Here is a 20,247-nt window from a genome sequence, read left to right on the forward strand (position 1 = left end):
GAAGTATTTGTACTTCATTACTTTGCACCTCTATAAATCCAGCATCTGTTCCTTTAGCTAGCAGACACATTGTGCAATAAACTCTGCAGAAAGTTTGTGCGTTTTCCTGATATTTGTTGCTCTGCTTGCACTCGCTCCTCTTCTGCAGTGGTAGTTGGATGCTGAAGTGCCACGACCACAACTTATCGACATCAGCACTTAAAACGCTGTTTCAAATCCCTCCAGTACACTTTAATGCCCGAGTGTTACACTATAAATGACAGATAAATCATGCAGTGATGGATATTTTAATTTAAACTTTCACATTGTTTTTCAAACTATATCTAAACTCTAACCGATTACCAAATGCAGGGAAAATTACATTTTAGGATAACAACAAGAAGAGAAGTTGAACTAACCGTCTGACACTGAGGGCGACACAAGGTTGTGGATGAGGAGCTAAAACTTGAACAAGGCATGTGTGCAAATAGTTACACCGTAGTAAACCATCATAAACAGTTTTGTCACATCTGTTTAACAAAACCAAACCAATGGCTGATAAAAACTAGCACTAATACAGCATTACAGAATAACATCTGTATATTTATTTACTTGATAGTTGAGTAGAATGTGGTAGAAATATATAATTTCATATTAAAGGTATTTGCATATTTTTTTTTATCGAGAACAGATCTACTTACACCATGGACATAAAAACAATAAACAAATACATAAGACTAAATGAAAGCCACAGTTTAAGAGTAACAAGGGAAGCAAAACAACTAAAGACACAAAATTGAATACAAAATAAAACACACAAAATGCACACTTGTGATGTTATAGTTAAAAACACAAAACCAAAAAAAAACCTTGGATGTTTTCATTTTTATTGACCTCAGTCGACACTGTCATGAGTTCAAGTGTGAACCAGAATTCATAAAAAGTTAGGATAAGAGAATCTTAGTGCTTAGAGAATCCAACTGCATGGGTTACATCCATTACAAAGGAAAGACAAATTGTGCAGAGTATAATTTTATTTCTTTTATCTCCACCTGTTAATCCATTCTCCTGTACTCATAAAGTATTTATATACTATATAGGTACTGAACACACTAAATTAAATATAAACGTTCAGAAATTAGAAAAAGGCTGTATTACACCGTTCTACTGAATTCAATTTCAGTTGAAGCGCAATGACAGTAAACCTGAATTTTTCATGAATAGATTCACACACGGGATGGTTGGTAATGTCATATTATTATGTGGCTGCTGCTTTTATCTTTGATCAGAACACATAGAATGAGAGACAAATGAACCCAGTCTCATCATACTATCTCAGTCTGATAATCTAATCTTTTATTTCCAGGATCTTAGAGCCTCTTGTTCCTCTTTCCACAGGTGTAACTGGGAAAGATTGTTCAATATTTTAAGAACGAGTTTATAATATTACATTTCCATGTGCAAAAGATCTTATCTTGCTGTATAAAATCTTGGCACAAAAATAGAAACTGATTACAATGCTGTACTACCAAATGGAGTCATCCAGGCATCTATATCATAGGATGATGAGTCAAAATGCACTCTGAGAATCAAAGATCTCACTGTGAAAGATGCTGGACATCACCACTGTCACTCTCCTCACATCAGCAAGCACTATCGACATGAAAGCCTTTTTGTAGGATAATAACAAGAAAGCCCTGAGTAACGAATCTATGCAATTAACACATTTTCTTGTTTCTCTCATAACCTCATGCCCGATGAAACATTGTCACTACAGAATATTCTGTTCACCTACCCAAAGCGAAAACATTGATATACAGTGGGGCAAAAAAGTATTTAGTCAGCCACCGATTGTGCAAGTTCCCCCACTTAAAATGATGACAGAGGTCAGTAATTTGCACCAGAGGTACACTTCAACTGTGAGAGACAGAATGTGAAAAAAAAATCCATGAATCCACATGGTAGGATTTGTAAAGAATTTATTCGTAAATTAGGGTGGAAAATAAGTATTTGGTCAATAACAAAAATACAACTCAATACTTTGTAACATAACCTTTGTTGGCAATAACAGAGGTCAAACGTTTACTATAGGTCTTTACCAGGTTTGCACACACAGTAGCTGGTATTTTGGCCCATTCCTCCATGCAGATCTTCTCGAGAGCAGTGATGTTTTGGGGCTGTCGCCGAGCAACACGGACTTTCAACTCCCGCCACAGATTTTCTATGGGGTTGAGGTCTGGAGACTGGCTAGGCCACTCCAGGACTTTCAAATGCTTCTTACGGAGCCACTCCTTTGTTGCCCAGGCGGTGTGTTTTGGATCATTGTCATGTTGGAAGACCCAGCCTCGTTTCATCTTCAAAGTTCTCACTGATGGAAGGAGGTTTTGGCTCAAAATCTCACGATACATGGCCCCATTCATTCTGTCCTTAACACGGATCAGTCGTCCTGTCCCCTTGGCAGAAAAACAGCCCCATAGCATGATGTTTCCACCCCCATGCTTCACAGTAGGTATGGTGTTCTTGGGATGCAACTCAGTATTCTTCTTCCTCCAAACACGACCAGTTGAGTTTATACCAAAAAGTTCTACTTTGGTTTCATCTGACCACATGACATTCTCCCAATCCTCTGCTGTATCATCCATGTGCTCTCTGGCAAACTTCAGACGGGCCTGGACATGCACTGGCTTCAGCAGCGAACACGTCTGGCACTGCGGGATTTGATTCCCTGCCGTTGTAGTGTGTTACTGATGGTGACCTTTGTTACTTTGGTCCCAGCTCTCTGCAGGTCATTCACCAGGTCCCCCCGTGTGGTTCTGGGATCTTTGCTCACCGTTCTCATGATCATTTTGACCCCACGGGATGAGATCTTGCGTGGAGCCCCAGATCGAGGGAGATTATCAGTGGTCTTGTATGTCTTCCATTTTCTGATGATTGCTCCCACAGTTGATTTTTTCACACCAAGCTGCTTGCCTATTGTAGATTCACTCTTCCCAGTCTGGTGCAGGTCTACAATACTTTTCCTGGTGTCCTTCGAAAGCTCTTTGGTCTTGGCCATGGCGGAGTTTGGAGTCTGACTGTTTGAGGCTGTGGACAGGTGTCTTTTATACAGATGATGAGTTCAAACAGGTGCCATTCATACAGGTAACGAGTGGGGGACAGAAAAGCTTCTTACAGAAGACGTTACAGGTCTGTGAGAGCCAGAGATTTTCCTTGTTTGAGGTGACCAAATACTTATTTTCCACCCTAATTTACGAATAAATTCTTTACAAATCCTACCATGTGAATTCATGGATTTTTTTTTCACATTCTGTCTCTCACAGTTGAAGTGTACCTCTGGTGCAAATTACTGACCTCTGTCATCATTTTAAGTGGGGGAACTTGCACAATCGGTGGCTGACTAAATACTTTTTTGCCCCACTGTAAACAGCAACAAAAGCTGATCATTCAGACGTGGGTGGATGAAACTGGTGCTCAAATACAAGAGGACGCTCAGTATCAGATTAAGCAGCAGACTGCTTGTGATATAACTCTGACTGTCACTCTTCAAAGTCCCCAAAACAAGAAATTCAGGTGCTGGGTGATTGTGGATGAGCAAGCCAAAATGTCAGTGGAGCTGTGGGTCAGGGTGTCAGGTTTGTTTAACTGTTAACCCTGACCAGTAGACTCTGACATACTGAAAGTAAAAGAAAAGATAATAACAAATGTATTTTTGTAGCACTGAAAGGGAGACAAAGAGGCTTCATCGTGGATCAAGAACCTGAACCTCTAAGTACAGATTTATTCTTATTCATATACAATAAAAAAAGGTTTGTTCTGCATATGTGAATTTATAATCCTCATTTACATATTTCAGCTAATCCAGCAAGATCTATATATTATTTTGAGGGTTTTTTTTTTTCTAAAACCACCATTTGGGCATTGTAAACATTGCTTTTACCAGCTCAGACACCTGTGAACATCATCCCAAGTACAGCAAAAGACAACCAGTGCATTTCACTTTTTATTTATTTATTTTTTGGCAGAAATCTGCTTAAATTATTTTTGGCCATAAGATAAACTAATTTTTCACACTTCGCTTAAAGAGACCCAATTAAAGAGAGCTAGTTAGAAGTGATCTGATAATAATAGTGATGATAAAACCTAGTAAAGCTGAAATAGACCAAGACACTATGTCAGCATTGCTTTTCTAGCTCTCATTCTTTAAGATTAGATGTGGTGTTAAAGAACATTTCTCATCATTGCAGAACATTATTTCAACATTTAAAAAGTACCTAATCTCCATTTTCAGACCTCAAAGGACACAACACATGCATTCATATCAATAATATGAATGCACGTGTTTTTTATTTATTTATTTTTGTAGGAATTCAGTTACTTAATGACCCATCTAACGCAATTACTTCCATCAATGTAGGTCTTCAAAGAACATAAACTGCTAACCTGCTTTTAAACTGAATAAATATGTCTATTTGTCTATTTGTTTAGGTGATGAATGTAGATGATGTGATGCATGCAGACAATAATCTCTCTGCAGTCTAAGACACACTGTGGGTTCAAGAGTGCGAATCCACACAATACACCTGTGTCAAACACAAAAAGCATGCTGTACAAAACAAAAGAAAACCTTTGCCATGTGTTTAATATCACTATATATCACTATATTCTCAGTATTAATGTGTTTGATATATTAAAAAAGATCTGCTTCCTTTTAAGATTGAAGTTTTAATCCAGTGATTTTGCTTGTGTGTATTTCCTAAACATGTAAATGTAATGTAAGGTTTAAAATTTAAGGTGCAAAAGTGTGTTTAAATCTAAAATACACAGATGATAAGATGACAAACATGGTTCAGATGGATGATAATTGTGCTTTAGGTCAGAGTCATACTCTCACATGGATGGTTGCTATTAACTTGAGAGATTTGGTGATGACACCTGGTTCGCAGTATAGGAAGTGACAGTGGCAATAGCAAATTTTGGTTTCCTCTGGACAAAGAGATTTTCTGCCTACCCACGTCTAACTGACTTAACAAAAACAGCATATAGGAAATGCACTGGTCTACAAGCAAAAAGGGGAAAACTACAGACAATGACTAGAATTCATTACAAAAAGACCCCCCCCCCCACCCCCAAATGCTGTTTGTCAAGTCTCATGCTTTAGTTCTTTTCTTGGGCCTCTTCTTCAAAGCAGGCTCCACCCTGGACCACCTCTTCTGCCCAGGTTAATTAACAGGCAGCAGCTACAGTGTTATCTGATGTGGAAACCGTTTGCAGTGGTGAGAAATAAGAGTTTGATGATCGAACTGCACTGAATGAGGTTAACACTTTATATACTGAAGATATATATTTTTAAAAAATGATAGGAAAGTGGACAAATTGGTGGAAAGTGGAAAGATGGGGAACTGAATTAGATTCTAAATGTGAAAAAAAAAATCACTAATAAAAGTCGGCAGAAAGTAGATAATCTAGTGAAAGTCGAAAACTTTTGTTTACCAGAGACTAAATTTTGACCTGAGACTAACATGCACTGCATATGAGTAATACAGTTAGAACGGCAGTAATGTCATGGGTTATGTGGTGGGGCAAGAACGAGAAGCTGATACTGCATTATTAAAATATATGTGCATGCATAGATTGACTGGGCAAAAAGGAAATCAATGTGTGGGGTATGGTTCAGCAGCCAAGTCGGCATCGTCACACCTGAATATTATTCAGGCTTGTCTCTGAGGATTTGCTTAGGGGCAATGAAAACAACACCAGTATATGCTTGAGGCATTAGAAATGCCACTGTGGCTCCGTAGGGAACAACTAACGGTCAGGTAAAGAAAGCTACCCAGCAAAAAGGTAGGTTTGTTGAAAAAAGTATCAGTTAAAAAAGGACGCAGGTAGCAGAACAAATCAAATTTAACTTTGTCCTACAGTGTTATAACAGCCAGTCTGGAGCAAGTCTGGATGTTATAAAAACCCTTGGGTGATTATTAGAAAAGAAAAGAAAAGAAAAGAAACGAAAAGAAAAGAAAAGAAAAGCTAGTAAAAAATCCACTGAGTTCATTTGTAGGGGCTGAGCTCTTAAATGATGAGCAGTGAGAAATCACCAAGATTTAATATATCAACTACTGTGTACTACCACACAAGAATCCCTTGAAATGGGACAGTAGACAAGCTCCAAACAGGTCAGTCAGCACAGGAAATACACATGTTAATGTTAAACAATGGCAAGGGTATTTAGGTAGTGCAACAAAAGAAAGACACCCGGAAAAAGAATTTTTTGCAACTTTCAGCTGGGCAGTAGGATCAGTGATAAGAAAATGAGGCAAGAAGTGAGATAAGAAAAAGAAGAAAGTTGAAGAGATGTAAGTAGATGTTTTTAAACCAGCACATTCAACACATTCAACCTCTAAAACTAATTTTTATGTTTAGGAATGCAAGTAAAAAACTTAATCAAAGATAATAATGTGCTTTTTAAACAATATTTTTTTTTAAAAATTCATTGATAGCAACAGTAATTATATTTTAACAATAAGAACAACAATTTGGTTAAAGAGCCTGGGCATATTGGTGGATTAACCATTACAGAAGCATAACACATAAAACACAGTACTGAGCTGTTCCAACATGTAAACGATACATTTTGTGGTGGTCAAATAACTTGTTAATCACTGTATGCTTTATATGTTAAGTTCCAGAATTATCTGGCTGTACAATCTCAAGTTCAAAAACACTGAAAACTGAATTTTTTAAATATTTTAAAATATTTAGATTTAGGCAAATCAGTTCCATGTTTGGCCACTCCTATGCAAATTGTAGTACTTGTTAAATTGAATTAATCGCTCTGCAAACCAGGTGGAGTAACTGGGAAGAAACTGAAGCACATGTACACAAACAAAACACCGGATTGATAACACATAAAAAGCACAACAAGCACAACAAGTCTAACTGAATCGTTTAGCAGAGTCGCATGTTCATGCAAGTGATGGAGTACAAGAAACTGACCATTCAGCAATTTGTGCCATGAATGTTAATTAAATTTCTATAGAGTGCAATGTTAGATGCAATCTAAAGCTCTGTCCCTTCTTTCTCGCACTTACACACAGACATGCATCCACAGCAGGTAAGAAATTCCTGGAGCCGGTCCCGGTGCTGCCCTATTTACATTTTAAATACTTGCAGCCAGCCCACTACTGTGTTCACAGTGCAATGCAGCACAGCTAATCTACACACCTAAGGCTAAAGCCAGGAGTCTGCGGGGGTTGAGGAGATGGTGAAGACAAACACTGACAAGAAAGGTGGCATGAATACACATGAGGAGCCTTACTGGAATTGGCTAAAGGCACTTATTCCATACAATGTTAAGTAGAAGCAAATATCTTTATCAGATTCTGAAGACGTACGCTTATTTTAATGTCAAACATAGGAATGCAACAAGTGAAGATGGATAGAGTACCTTTTCTGCCAATTGCCCGAAAGCCACTAAAGTACAGATGAAATTTAAGAGCAGACATGAAGATGTTTTAAAATGTTACTGAACTAGAACTACATAAAATGTACTTTTCAGTCAAATTTGTAATGATGTGTGTGGTCTCTCACACTCTATTCATCCAAGTGGAGCCTTCCTGAGATCAAAAATCACCATTTCCAGATGGACCTTGCCAAAATGGCACTGCCACACTGTACAACCTAGGGAAGACAAAATCCAACTCATATGCAATCTTACGGAAAAACAAGATTCAGTTTCAAATGAATTTCAGAGTAGCTTTATTGGCCAAAAGAACTATGTTCTCAAGCTTTTGAAACCAACCTACCCATATGGAAAAGATATATATAAATCTTACAAAGTTTGTATCTGTCTTGTGTGAAACTTGTATGAAAGCACACAAGAGTGAAAACAGATATAAGATCCCTTGAAAAATTATATAATGAAACTTGTATGTTTTGGATACTTACTAGAACAATATATGAAAGTAATGAGAAAGTGGCCACTTTCATGAGTAAATCATATAAGCCTTATATGATTCACTATATGAAGTAGGCCACATCTTATGCAAGTCTTTTATAAGTTTTTACTATTTCTTTTCCATATGGGTAAACTCCCTTGTAGTATCCAGATCTGACAGTTTCAGTTCCTTCTATAGATTATTCAGGCCAAAAAAATAAATAAATATGGCGGCGTATTTAAAAGCTTCTTTGCCCGTTTCACTTTGTGATTTCTGCGTCACCATAGTGATCATCTTTCAAAATCTAAGTGTTAGTGAACCCTTTCTGTGGATGTCCACATGTTTTTAGACTTTAAACTAAGACAATGGATGCAAATCTAAAGGAAAAGAAATTGTCCACACACCTAGAGCTGCACTTTTTAACAAGTGGGTGTTTGTATGCATTATTTGCAGTGTTAACTATACAAACCAAAGTGTAAAATGTACCCATTCTACTGTAAACCCCCCACACAACCAACCACATTCACACATTGACCAATTAGCTGATAAGCTTCAGACCAAAGCCTTGAACCCCGGTGAACTCAGGCACCAGTGAGTCTGCTCAGAACTTGGAGTGCACAGATCTTTGGTGTGTCCCCTGGTGTGTGCATCCACACACCAGGGGACAAATGCTCTTGTCCCCTGGTGTGTGGATGCAATGGGGGAGTTTTGGAGGTTTAAAAAAAAGTCCTCCAGAGAGGGTATCCTCCAGCTGTGGGGGGTTAGGGTAGAGTCACTGGGATTGTGTGTGTGTGTGTGTGTGTGTGTGTGGTGGGGGTGTCTCTGTGTGTGTGGAACAAAAGGCCTTGATCCCTGAAATCCTGCAAAAGGCAGGAGAGGAGGTGTTAGAAGTGATACAGTAGAGAAACAAGTTGACCTGGGCTTCTGGAGCCTTTTTCTCCTCTCATGTCCACACCCTGTCTACACATATCCACTTCAATAACTAAGTAGCACTTACACTACTGTCTACCCTGGACAACCTAAAACTGATTTGTAGTCTTCTGAGTGGAAAAAAATATAATAAAAAAAATAAACTGACAACGTGTATTTTTATGCAGCATAAACGTAAGGTTGGTCAGTTAATGAAGCAAAAACGGGGCCCTGCTGCTCTCTTAACCCGAGAGCACTTGACAAATAACCTTGAAAATGAACTTTTCAGTGTGAACAAAAACAAGCCAAAACGCGTTGAGGAAAAAAAAAACTACAAGTACCTTCTTCTTATGGCCCCTAACACATTTGCTCCTGTTAACACTTCACTTTGAAATTGACCCTGGCACGACGTAAGGAGGAGCAGGCGGGGAAGACGAGAAAAGGAGGAGGTGTTTCGCGGGGAGGGACGGCGAGAGGCGTCCAGGGTCGTCCGTGGACTGTTTCCTGAAGGGAGGTGTCGCTAATCGATGTCCACATCTCAACTGCACACCGGAGAACAGGACTCCCAGAGGTTAAACGGACGCAATGGAGTAAAACACTCGCAGTGTGAAAGCAATCTATGATCTGTGAAACCCTCCAGTAAGATACCAGTAAGAGTACGTGGTTTTCATTGATACTCATCTTAGGTCACTAGGCGCTCAGGTAAGAAAGATAATGGCTTCCATCATTGTTTTGGGTTGTGATGTGGAGTTACTGTTCGGCGTTCGTTCAGGGTTTTTTTTTTTTTGGGGGGGGTTTTTTGGGGGGTTTTTTTTTGGTGACTAAGAAGGCGTCAGTGGTATTTTTTTTTTTTTTTTTTTTTTAAGTAATCAATAAGCGTTGGCAGAAAACAAAAACACGAGTAAATAAAACCCCCAAAACAAACAGACCATGACGCAGCGCAAATTGAGCCATATAGCCTACTAGGTAATGACTTTGAAATTGTTCAGATTTCTTTTCTTTCTTTCTTTTTGTCCTTTAAATAATGTAGCTAACAATTTCTCTATTTTAATAAAAACAAAAATAATATTCATCACGGGCCACTATGACCCAGGCCAATTTTACAGACTTTTTGTTGATTGCATTTTTATTAGGCGACCTGTAAATTTACGGAAGTGTGATGCACTCATTTGAGTTAAAACAAAGTGGTTTTTTTTTTTTGTTCTTCTTTCAATTAACGGGACTATATCTAAATTTTAAACATAACGTTTTATGAAACTTTGAATAATTAAAAGGTGTTATTTCACAGATCATAGACCTGCTTAGTTTAATCCAGTTTTATTTTGGTTTAGCTTTGACGCATTAGGAGATTTTAGTGTTTGTAATGTAACTGTATCGTACCTGTGCTGACCCCCTCGCTTCACTGTAGGAGGGGTCAGGCCTGTTAGCTGCAGGTGAGAGCTTCTAGCAATGTTTTGGGCTCGCTTTAATTTTATAATTGATAATCAACATTTTATCACGTGAATACGCTGCGCTTCTGCTGAAAACACAATAATTTTACATTTAAATAACACTCTCTCAGATGAGTAGTAGAGACATGCTTTAATTTCCAGGTTAGCCTTTCCTTAATTAAGGAGGAGGTGGTGTGGAGTTATTTGTTACTAACAGCATTTGGTAATTCAGGATTAAAGTTGTTGCAGTTGTTGCTTTTACATGTTTCAGCCACAGTAATCTCAGTAATGTAGTTTACTTGTGATAAAGGCATTGGGATAAGATTTACCGGTCATTTTTTATTTAACAGTTTAAATAATTAAATCTCAAATAATCTTCAGTTTTCCTGGGATCTGGAATTGTTCTCTCCCCCCACTGTTCTTCCTTTAGGTCTTATCTCCTCCTCCTTCCTTGCAGCTCTGGTGTGATCCACAGGTATGGTTCAGAGGGATGAGGTCATGCTGTCTGCTCTGGGAGAGCTCCAGGAGGCCACAGAGAGCCCTGGCCTAGATGCAGTGACCAAAGTGGCCCAGAAGGTGGAGCAAGTCCTCGCTGCCTTTCAGCTGCCCAAGACCACCTGTCAGGATTTCCCTGAGTGGGCAGGAGTTGACGATGCCGCTCATGGTTTGTACCCAGCTGATGCACCCAGGGGCCTCCTGCCTCTAAACTGTGATGGAGAAGGCAACTTACTGTTTGATGCAATCAGCTTGCTGTTAGTGGGCAACACTGGACTGAGCTTGGAGCTACAGGTAAGCAGGATCGTGTGCGCTAATGGTCTAAATCTACTGCCTTGGTTCAAAAAGGTTACCCCTGGTTTTCGTGGAAGGGAAAACATTTAAGAACTACAGTCATTTCTATACACAGCCTCATTTCATTCATTTAATTTAATTAGCAAAGCTATGTAATGTTAAATATAAGGACTGTCTTTAATCACTGAATAAAAATAATTTGCTGTGACTTCCTGAAGTCTAGAACACATGGACCACCAAGTGCTGGAGTTCCTCCCTTGAGATGTGCTGCTAGGCCTTTTTTGTGGGTTTATCTGTCTTTTGTTTTATCTTCCATCACTGAAACACATGTTCTGTGACCTGGTGACTGACTTGACCGGTGGAAAAATATCTAATTTCTTCCTTTCCTTGATACACTTTTGTGTTACTTTTGGAATTTTTTTTGGGGGGGGGGGGTCATCATTCTTTTGCACTTTGAAGCACTCTGATCAGCTTCACTTCAGAGGTGATCCTGTAGGGACTCCGTTACACTAGCAGCTGTACACTCCCAGACCATAACGCTGCCACTGTGTCTGACATATAATGGGAGTTTTTTTTTTTTTTTTTCCATCATATTGATACACGTTCATCTCAACTAGGTGCAGGGTTTGATGGATTGTTTTAGTCTAATATGGCCTCTTTGTTCTTCAGTGTAACCAGTGCTTTGCACCTCACTGTAAACCTTTCATATTGACATTAATGTATCTCTTTTATATACTTTTAAAATGATGTGGCAAGCTCCTTAAGAGTGTTCTTGATTTCATTAGAAATGCTCAACCTGGTTTTTCTTAACACTCAAATAATTCTCTCATTTTGTACTTTTAGTTTCCTTCTGTGATCTTTGGGATATTTTTTTTTTGTGTGTGTGTTGCAGAGCTGACTGTTGTGCTTGTTCACTTGCCCTGACATGTCTTTGGATGTCGAATTTAAAATTAGAGTGAAAATCTGTAAAATGTAATTTAACACTTTGAATCAACTTTCAGTTATTATGTCCCCTCAATTGAAATAACAATTAAACAGACATTACCTGGCCATGGAACTGCTTGTCAGTCAAGTGTCCAATCAATTTTGAGCCTTTAAAAATGGGGGACTATATATAAAAATGGCTGTAATTCCTAGAAATGTACTCCAATTTTTCTTATAAAACCACTTGAAATTGTGCACTTCAGTCATATATTGAATGCATGATTTAAAATCATCAACATTATCAGCAAATAGGGATCGGGTTATTCCATCTCAAATCATCATATTTTTAGAACATCTCTGTTAAAACAACCTCCAATTTGCCAGAAATTTTGTATTTAAAAATTTGACATATACAATGATATGTCAACTACATTTCTAGATATATATTTTTTTAAAAGACCTGTCCACCTACTCTCAGGCCTCTTTCTTTTCAGATTGAAATATGAAGCAATGAGCATGGATATCTCAAAAAAGTTTGAAGATGAAAACCTACAATTTTACTGATCTTTTTAAAAAAAAAAAAAAAATTGCAAATGGCATTTCCCCCCCCACTAATCATGTTTTCCACTTGCACCTGCAAAGTGGAAAACATGTCAGCATAACATTTTCAGATCTTTTGTACTCTCAAACTTTAGTCTCGTCTGCATTTAGCAACTAATTTTCATTGTGAAATCATTTCAATATAAAATGCTGTCAGAACAAATCGACTGTGAATGCAGTCTGTATTTAAAAGACCACTTCTTAAATTCTTAAACATCCTGGAGTAAGAACCACAATCATCCTCACTCAGAAATGCTCTCAATCATCTCAATCATATGATGCCAACTGTGAAAAGAATATTTAATCTGTGCAGCAGGAGGAATGACTGTTAATCAGTGTCTCTTGTGCTTCAGTGTAAGGGTATTGACTGCTAGCAGTCCTAATGTCCACGCAGTGAGAGAACTCTAAAGAAGTATAGCTTTTATTCCAAACTGAGGATGAGTTCATGTGGCATGGATCATATCAGAAGCTTCATAAGAAACGAGTGGTCCTTAAATGTCTTGTCATTTTTTTTTTTAAAGGATATAAGCTAAGCAGTTTGGGGTTTCGGTTAAGGTTCAGAGTGAGTGACCAGGATATGTATGGGGCGCCGTTTGTAAAGTGAAACATGCTGAAATTAACGGCAACATTTTTCCACATTTAGCTCAAAACCTTACAAAAACATGTTTTTTCGAGTAATTTTTTACAACATTTAGTAAAATATTTGTAACTTTTCATCAAATGTTAAATATTAAATCTAAATGTTAAATATTAAATCTAAATATTATAATTAAATCTAAATGTTAAATGTTAAATCTAAATGTTAAACCTAAATGTTAAATGTTAAACCTAAATGTTTAGGCTAATATGCAAATTTATTGTACGAATCAACGGAAATACCAAAATAAAAGCTTCCCGAAAACCTCCGGTGCAAAATTGTGTCTGTTCTCCTCCTCACTTCTCCCCGCCATGTGCTGCTTCACTTCTTGCCTACCAGCATGTCCAGCGATTTTGCTGGACATGTGCTGCAGCGATTGTGAAGTGGAGACTACAGCTGCTAAGAGTGCACTACTGCTGAACCTTTGGATGGCCGACGAAACGGATCTTCCGATGTTTTCAGCTAAATCGCCGGACGTGCTTTCTCATGGTCCGTGCCAATGACTGTATAAATGTATATACATGTATAAATGACTTTTATACAGTCATTGGTCCGTGCCGGGTTATGGCTGAATTCCAGTGGAATGACGGTCCCGCCATAATAGACGTTCCAGCCCTAAACCTAACCTTATCCCTAACTATAACCTTATTCCTAACCTTTACTAGCAGTTAAATGACGTAAAATAGTGTTTTCCAAAGCGATTTTTAGAAAATGAACAAACATGTGTAGATTGAGTCCAAACAGTTCTCATGTGCTCTCCTTTTTCCGATGCCGTAATTTAGGAACGTGTTGGGTACCCGAAAGCATAAAATGTTGACAATTTGTCACCTAGCGAAAATTATTACGCTTTGGGAGTGAGAACGTGTCTGAGCACTACCGGCACACTTTTGCACCGGAGGTTTTCGGAAAGCTTTTATTTTGGTATTTCCGCTGATCCGTGCAATAAATTTGCATGTTAGCCTAAACATTTAGATTTAACATTTAGCATTTAGATTTAACATTTAGATTTAAATATAATATTTAGATTTAACATTTAAAATTCTGTTTTAAATATGAAAAGTTACAAATATTTTACTAAATGTGGTAAAAAATGGCTTGTTTTGAGCTAAATGTGGAAAAATGTTGCCGTTAATTTCAGCATGTTTCACTTTACAAACGGCGCCCCATAGATATGTGACCAAACCTTAAGGCTTGCTTCATGCAAAAAAAGGGAAGTTCTCTAATATCAGGATTAACAAATCAAATCTCCGTTAGCAAGTTGACGCCATGCAGGGTCTTTTAGGTGGGGATCATACTTTTCATTCATACATTCATTTTCATTTTGTCATCAGACAGTTAGAGCAATGGTCTATGTGGATGTCTGCGTGCCTGCCTATTTTTTGTGATTGCACAGACTCGTCAGTGGAGAATTTACGTAACAGTCTACCAACTATGCATGAACCCAGGACTTCAAAGAAGTATAACGTGAATGACTGGTTGGTTGCTGGGTCGCCAGCTAACAATGTCCGTAACTGTGTATAATACAGGCTTTAGAAGCCATTTGGTGTTTCTGAGCCGAGCAGTACATTTATTCTTGTAAAGAATAGACCAGATTGTTGATTTGGTCACTCCTTTTTATTTTCCTTCAGCCCAAAACTAGCTTCTCTCACTTGTACTGACATGTCTTTTGTGTGTCATATTTAAAATTACAGTCAAAATGAAAAATACTTCCAAAATTATATCTGCCATTTGTCATGAAATAACAAGCAAAAAAACTCACATGGCCATCAAAGTACTTGTCAGTTCATTATCCAAATAGTTTTAAGCCTGTGAAAATGGGGACTACGTATAAAAATTGTAATTGCAATTCATCAGCAGTTAATGCAAAATGGCCCCATGAATTAAAGTTGAAAGTCTACACTTGAATTTTAAAATTGGTGAACAGAAGCACAACAACAAAAATTTTCTTTGTCCCTGTTGTTGTCCCTCACAGGTACGAACCACAGTGGAAATGGCGCTGTGGAAGAGATACTACTTGTCTGGGATGATAGATTCTAAAATGATGCTGCAGGCTGTTCGCTTCAGTCTGTGTGCTGAAGAGTCTGAGGACATGGTAAACCTGCCTGGAACAGTATTGGAGGCCATCTTTGATGCAGATGTTAAAGCTTCCTGCTTCCCTGGCACCTATGCTAACATGTGGCATGTGTACGCCCTGTCATCAGTTCTTCAGTTCAACATCTACTCAATCTACCCCATGTTCAATCTGAAAATCAGGCCCTATTATAACAGAATCATACGCCCGAGGACCTGCCCCAAAGACTTTGAGCCCCAAACCATCCACATTATGTGGTCTGGTGAGTTGCAGTCCGAATCATCATTCAGACCCAATCATTTTGTGGCATTAGTCCGCACAAATGACCTTACATTTGAAAACCCTAACAGCACACAGAGTGTGTCAGCCATTAAGAGTGACGAGCAAATTCAGGACCCCCAGCTTTCTTATCCCAGTCTGAAAGACAAGTACAACATCACCAAGAGAACCTTCTATCGTTGGAAGAGGCAGACGCAGGAACACTGCAAAAAGTCAGCCGCCAGGTATGAGGCTAAACATTTCTTGCAAGCTTGCTACTTATCAGGCAAGCTCATCCCTTTGCACCTGTTTAAACAGTTCTTCCCCGAGATCTCTAGGTCATCTTATTACAACTGGAAGCATGAGCTCATGAAATCTGGAGGAAAATTCTCCACCACCTCTTCCACTGGGGAGACGAGTTCAGGAGATAGCACAGAGCAGGAAGCCTGGTCATCACCTGATGCAAAGCAGGATGAGCTGGATCCTAATGATAGCGTTGCCGGTATGTTTGGCCTCAACCTTGGCAAGCTGGATGCAGAACGTGCTCACAATGTTGCACATATGCAGGAAGCTAAGCGCTGCCTGCAAAATTGCATTGCCATGAACGCATCCTTGCCCTTCAGAATCTTTAAAAGAAATTTTCCAGGAATCTCAAGATCAACCTACTACAACTGGAGAAGAGAAGCCATGCTGTTCAACAGAGGGTACAAAGGCAGCACTGGCAGCAGTGAGGATAGCTCAGACAAGAGTCAAAGCCCCAAAAGTCTGTCACCAGAGCTGCGCAATGTCAGCCAGCCTGCTTTGGCAAGGATGAGGATCTACAGACAAAAACACAGAAGCTACAGGCTTGCATATATGAGCAAAAAACAGCTCAGAGAAGCTGCAAAGTTGCACGTCCAGAAGGCCAAATGGTCCCTGGCAAAGTTTAAGATGAAATTCCCCTCCATGTCAACTTGCCTCTACTGGCTGTGGCGTAGTAGCCAGAACCACAAAAAGAAAATGGTCACCCAGAACACAGAGGCCAATGTCCTCAAGACGCTGGAGAGCACAGGTACAGAAAACCAGACCACTGATAGCAGGGTGGAGAGTCAGCATGTAGCCCCATTTGTTGAGACCCCTAAATTTCTAGAAAGGCCCACCATGCCCCCCTTTGTCCCCACCCACATCCTTCACAGAAAGGCACCTGTAGGTGAGCCGATGTTTCCGATGGATGTTGTGACTCTGGCCAACTTTAAGGCAAAGGCCAAGCTCTTCCTACAGCAGCGCTTTGAGGAGAAATCCTTCCCCACATTTAAAGAATTCAGGTCCTACTTCCCGTTCACCCCTCGCTCGACCTACTACATGTGGAAGCGAGCCTTGCATCACGGGGTGTCACTAATTCACGCTTAAAAGCTTTTATGCCACTTAAAAAATTGGCATTCAGGAGCAAAATGAAAGCTCTGCTAGTCTATGTCACGTTCATACCGCAGCGTTTTGTTCTAAACAAACTACCTACACATTGTTGCCTTATGTTCTAATGTTCTAAAAGACTGTATACATGGGCTTAGCATTTAAATGCATTCTGTCCTTTCCTCCCCCCCCAGTACCACCCCAGTAGGTCATTCCTCCCTCCTGGACATTTGCACATGCACATGTGTGAAAAGAAACTGAGCTGTGGGTCCATTCAAACCATGCATGTTACCCTCCAGGCAAAAGGCAGTTCAAAGCTTTTGTTTTGTGTCATTTTGTTTGAACCTGCATCTCCTACATTCTCCTTTAATCCCCATCCCCACTATATAATTCGGGTGTCCTTATTTTTCTTTCTTTAACTTTTTATTTTCTTTAATTCTTAATGCTTAAGTGTAAGTCTTTAGTTGTAATTGGCCTGGGGATTTAATGATTTTTAAAAAAAAAAATTTATTTCTTTGAATGTAAACAACAGTGTTAGTTTTCAGATAAGATTACTTTTCGTTATAAAAAAAAAAACAGGGTTGCATTTTCCTTTCAGGTTGTTGTTGTGTATTATTTTTTTTTTTTTTTTTTTTGTACTACAAATTAGCGAGCGAATTGGTGAGCTGACAATTTAGGTAGTTTTTAAATGATCTTAAGATTTTGACATGCTGGCTTGACTTTTGTTTAGGAACTTAGTAGTTCATAGTACCAGTACACTGTTGGATGTATTACTTGAGCCATTACACCATCTAGTTCCATCTCCCAGCATGTCAGTTACTGCCATGTTATCAATAGGCCAGTGATACTGCAGAAACATCCACATGGTGTCCTTTTCACCTCGTGCCTCCATGCATCATTGGAGGCAGGAGTGACAGTGGTGTAAATCGGCACTGGTTTGTCAACCAGAAGACCTTGACTCCTTTTCCACTCCATTTAACTACTGGGTTAGATTTAGAGGAAATGATCTTGACATTCTTGGATTAAATGGCCATCTTAAAAAGGTTCCTGTATGCTAAAAAATCATGTTTAACAGACCAAATCGGAGGAGGTTTCCATTTAGGGTGACACTTTTCTCTTGACATCTTGTGCATATTTTTGGCACACCAGTGATTTGTGGCAGTATCTGACATCCATAGCAATGAGAATGTGATACACACTCTGAGTATGTACTTCAGAGTATTTTATTATTTTATTGTTGTTGTGTGTTTTTTATTTTTTATTTTTTTATTTTTATTTTTTTTTTTAACTGAATCTAATTTTGTGAAAAAACAAAAAAAAACCAAAAAAACAAACAAGCTAAAAATTGAATGTATGAAGACGTGTTGTTGTGCACACAATTTTAGAACTACCTACATCAGTAAAATATCTGTGAAGATTTGTCTTTTCATAAGCTACTCTTTTGTATTGTGCACCCTATGGATTCCCCATAATAAATTTAGTCTAAATTTGACCTGAGCATTTGTTTTTTGTTACGTCTGAAAAGTGTACAGTTAAGAATGCTGGCATGTGTTTTTTTTTTTTTTTTTTTTTTTCTTCTCAGCACAGGTTTTGCTTCTTTTAACTTCATATGAACCTAAGCAGTACAGTGCTTTATGTCAGCTCATGAACACGGGTTACCTGGTGCAAAGCATTAAAACCACCCATTGTTTACTGCAAACATATGGAAGATTGGGAAATAGTTGAATACCTCTACTTTTCCTAAATAACTTGGTCATCCTTCCAAGTTTTTGGATGGATACCAACAACCCCTTTCTGAGCATATCTAATCTTGTACTCCATCAACTGAATCCTGATTTGATTGTCTGGTAGAATGAATTGGACCACTTAACAGGTGAAATTGTTCATTCCACAGTGCGTCATGACCCAGAGGAAGTGAGGCATAGGCAGTATATTCATATTAACAAATTCCATGCTGTGCAAAACATAAGCAAGGCAAAAATAAAGAACAAAATCCCTTTATATAACCGCAGACGAGCAGGTCAAACCGAGCCAGTGGCTAAAGAATAACAATGAGCTTTGAGACTGGTTTTGTGGTTTCTGCTTGCCGCCTCCTCTCTGTTTTAGCTATTGTGCTCATGTTAATGGTCATAAGTGTGAGGTCGAAAGGGGGGAAGGGGGTAATTGTATGCATGCGGATAAAAGTGTTGGAGATCAGACCAAGAGATCCAAGAGTTTGGGGGAGGGATGGAGGTAATGAAAAGGAAGAAGGGCTCTGTGTAGCTTTTTGTGTTTAAAAATCAGCATTTAACCCCTTGTAATGAATAGCTGATGCCACACTGGAATTTTACTACAAGTAGAAATTCACAAGTTATTGTAAATAGGTAGTTTCCAGCGTAATGTTTCTTACATACTCTTCAGTGATTTTACTTGCCCTGTGGTTGGACATCAAGTCTGGAAGCAAAACAATTTGTTAACTTAAGAAGGCTTTATAAAAACCGGGGATAGTTGTAACATTTTTGACATTTCTGTCTGTAAATTGGAGCTCTTTTAAGGTAGTGGATTCAAAATGTAATGCAAAGTATTTACATGTCTCTGCTATTAAATAGTGCAGCTATTTTCTCTGCAGCGCAATTACCCATTGCATGGTATGGTCTCAAACGCAAAGAGTGAAATGTTACAATTAACCCCATAGTCTGGGTTAGTTGTAACATATCCTGGGGTGAAATGTAACACAATGAAATAAGGGTACTAACAAAACATTAACATGTAATCTTTTTTATTCAACACATGAATGCACTTAGAGCCATTTATGTAGCTGTGTGTGTGACAGAATGCAGAAATCTAGCTTTTGAACATGTTCCAACCCCCCAAAAAAGACAAATTATGGAATTTTCTGCAACTGAATATTTCATTAATTTTGGTTGGTCTTCCTTGAGTTTGGCCTCATTGGCTCAGTGGGCATTATAACCTACAACTCTTGCACCAACTTTTGAACATAACAATGAAGCTGAAAAAATGTAGTTGTGCACCAGCATTGCAATTCCATTACGTTTTATCATGGCTTACCTTGGTGTGGTTTGCAAAGTGCTTCAGAAAGATGAGGAAATCTGTTTCTTGCACCCATCCTGATTTATTTACACTACCAGTACTTCCTACTGGTCCATCTCTGACACAGTGCTCTGCATAATGTATGTGTGGGGACACAAACAGTGGAGGAATTGTGTTGCCAATGGCATTAACCGCATATACAAAGGTGACCAGTGAACCTCTCTCTGCTGATGTCATATCCCCAACTTGTTTAATATAAGTTAAAGTAATAGTGTGGTAAGTTGTAACATCTGCATTATT

At 38.7% G+C, this 20,247-nt stretch overlaps 1 protein-coding gene across 3 annotated transcripts; it reads left to right on the plus strand.

Moving 5' to 3' along the window:
• The first annotated feature begins 3,422 nt into the window (after positions 1-3,422).
• vrtn (vertebrae development associated) lies at positions 3,423-18,414 on the plus strand. Of its 3 annotated transcripts, none has more exons than XM_040017439.1 (4): positions 3,423-3,433; positions 9,304-9,521; positions 10,680-11,038; positions 15,172-18,414. In XM_040017439.1, the coding sequence occupies exons 3-4, from the start codon at positions 10,727-10,729 to the stop codon at positions 16,915-16,917; spliced, it is 2,058 nt and encodes a 685-aa protein (XP_039873373.1). In that variant the 5' UTR covers positions 3,423-3,433; positions 9,304-9,521; positions 10,680-10,726; the 3' UTR covers positions 16,918-18,414. The 3 variants fall into 3 exon arrangements, with proteins under 3 accessions (XP_039873373.1, XP_039873372.1, XP_039873374.1); XM_040017438.1 differs by having other exon boundaries at positions 10,707-11,038; XM_040017440.1 differs by having other exon boundaries at positions 10,725-11,038.
• Positions 18,415-20,247: the final 1,833 nt, after the last annotated feature.

This window comes from Simochromis diagramma, unplaced genomic scaffold, assembly GCF_900408965.1.
Source record: "Simochromis diagramma unplaced genomic scaffold, fSimDia1.1 OVJJ01000802.1, whole genome shotgun sequence".
Classification (NCBI taxonomy): domain Eukaryota; kingdom Metazoa; phylum Chordata; class Actinopteri; order Cichliformes; family Cichlidae; genus Simochromis; species Simochromis diagramma.

Coding starts and splice junctions, on each gene's coding strand:
- vrtn (XM_040017439.1), top strand. CDS start 10,727: ATGGTTCAGAGGGATGAGGTCATGCTGTCTGCTCTGGGAGAGCTCCAG. Junction 11,039..15,171: donor GACTGAGCTTGGAGCTACAG/GTAAGCAGGATC, acceptor TGTCCCTCACAG/GTACGAACCACAGTGGAAAT.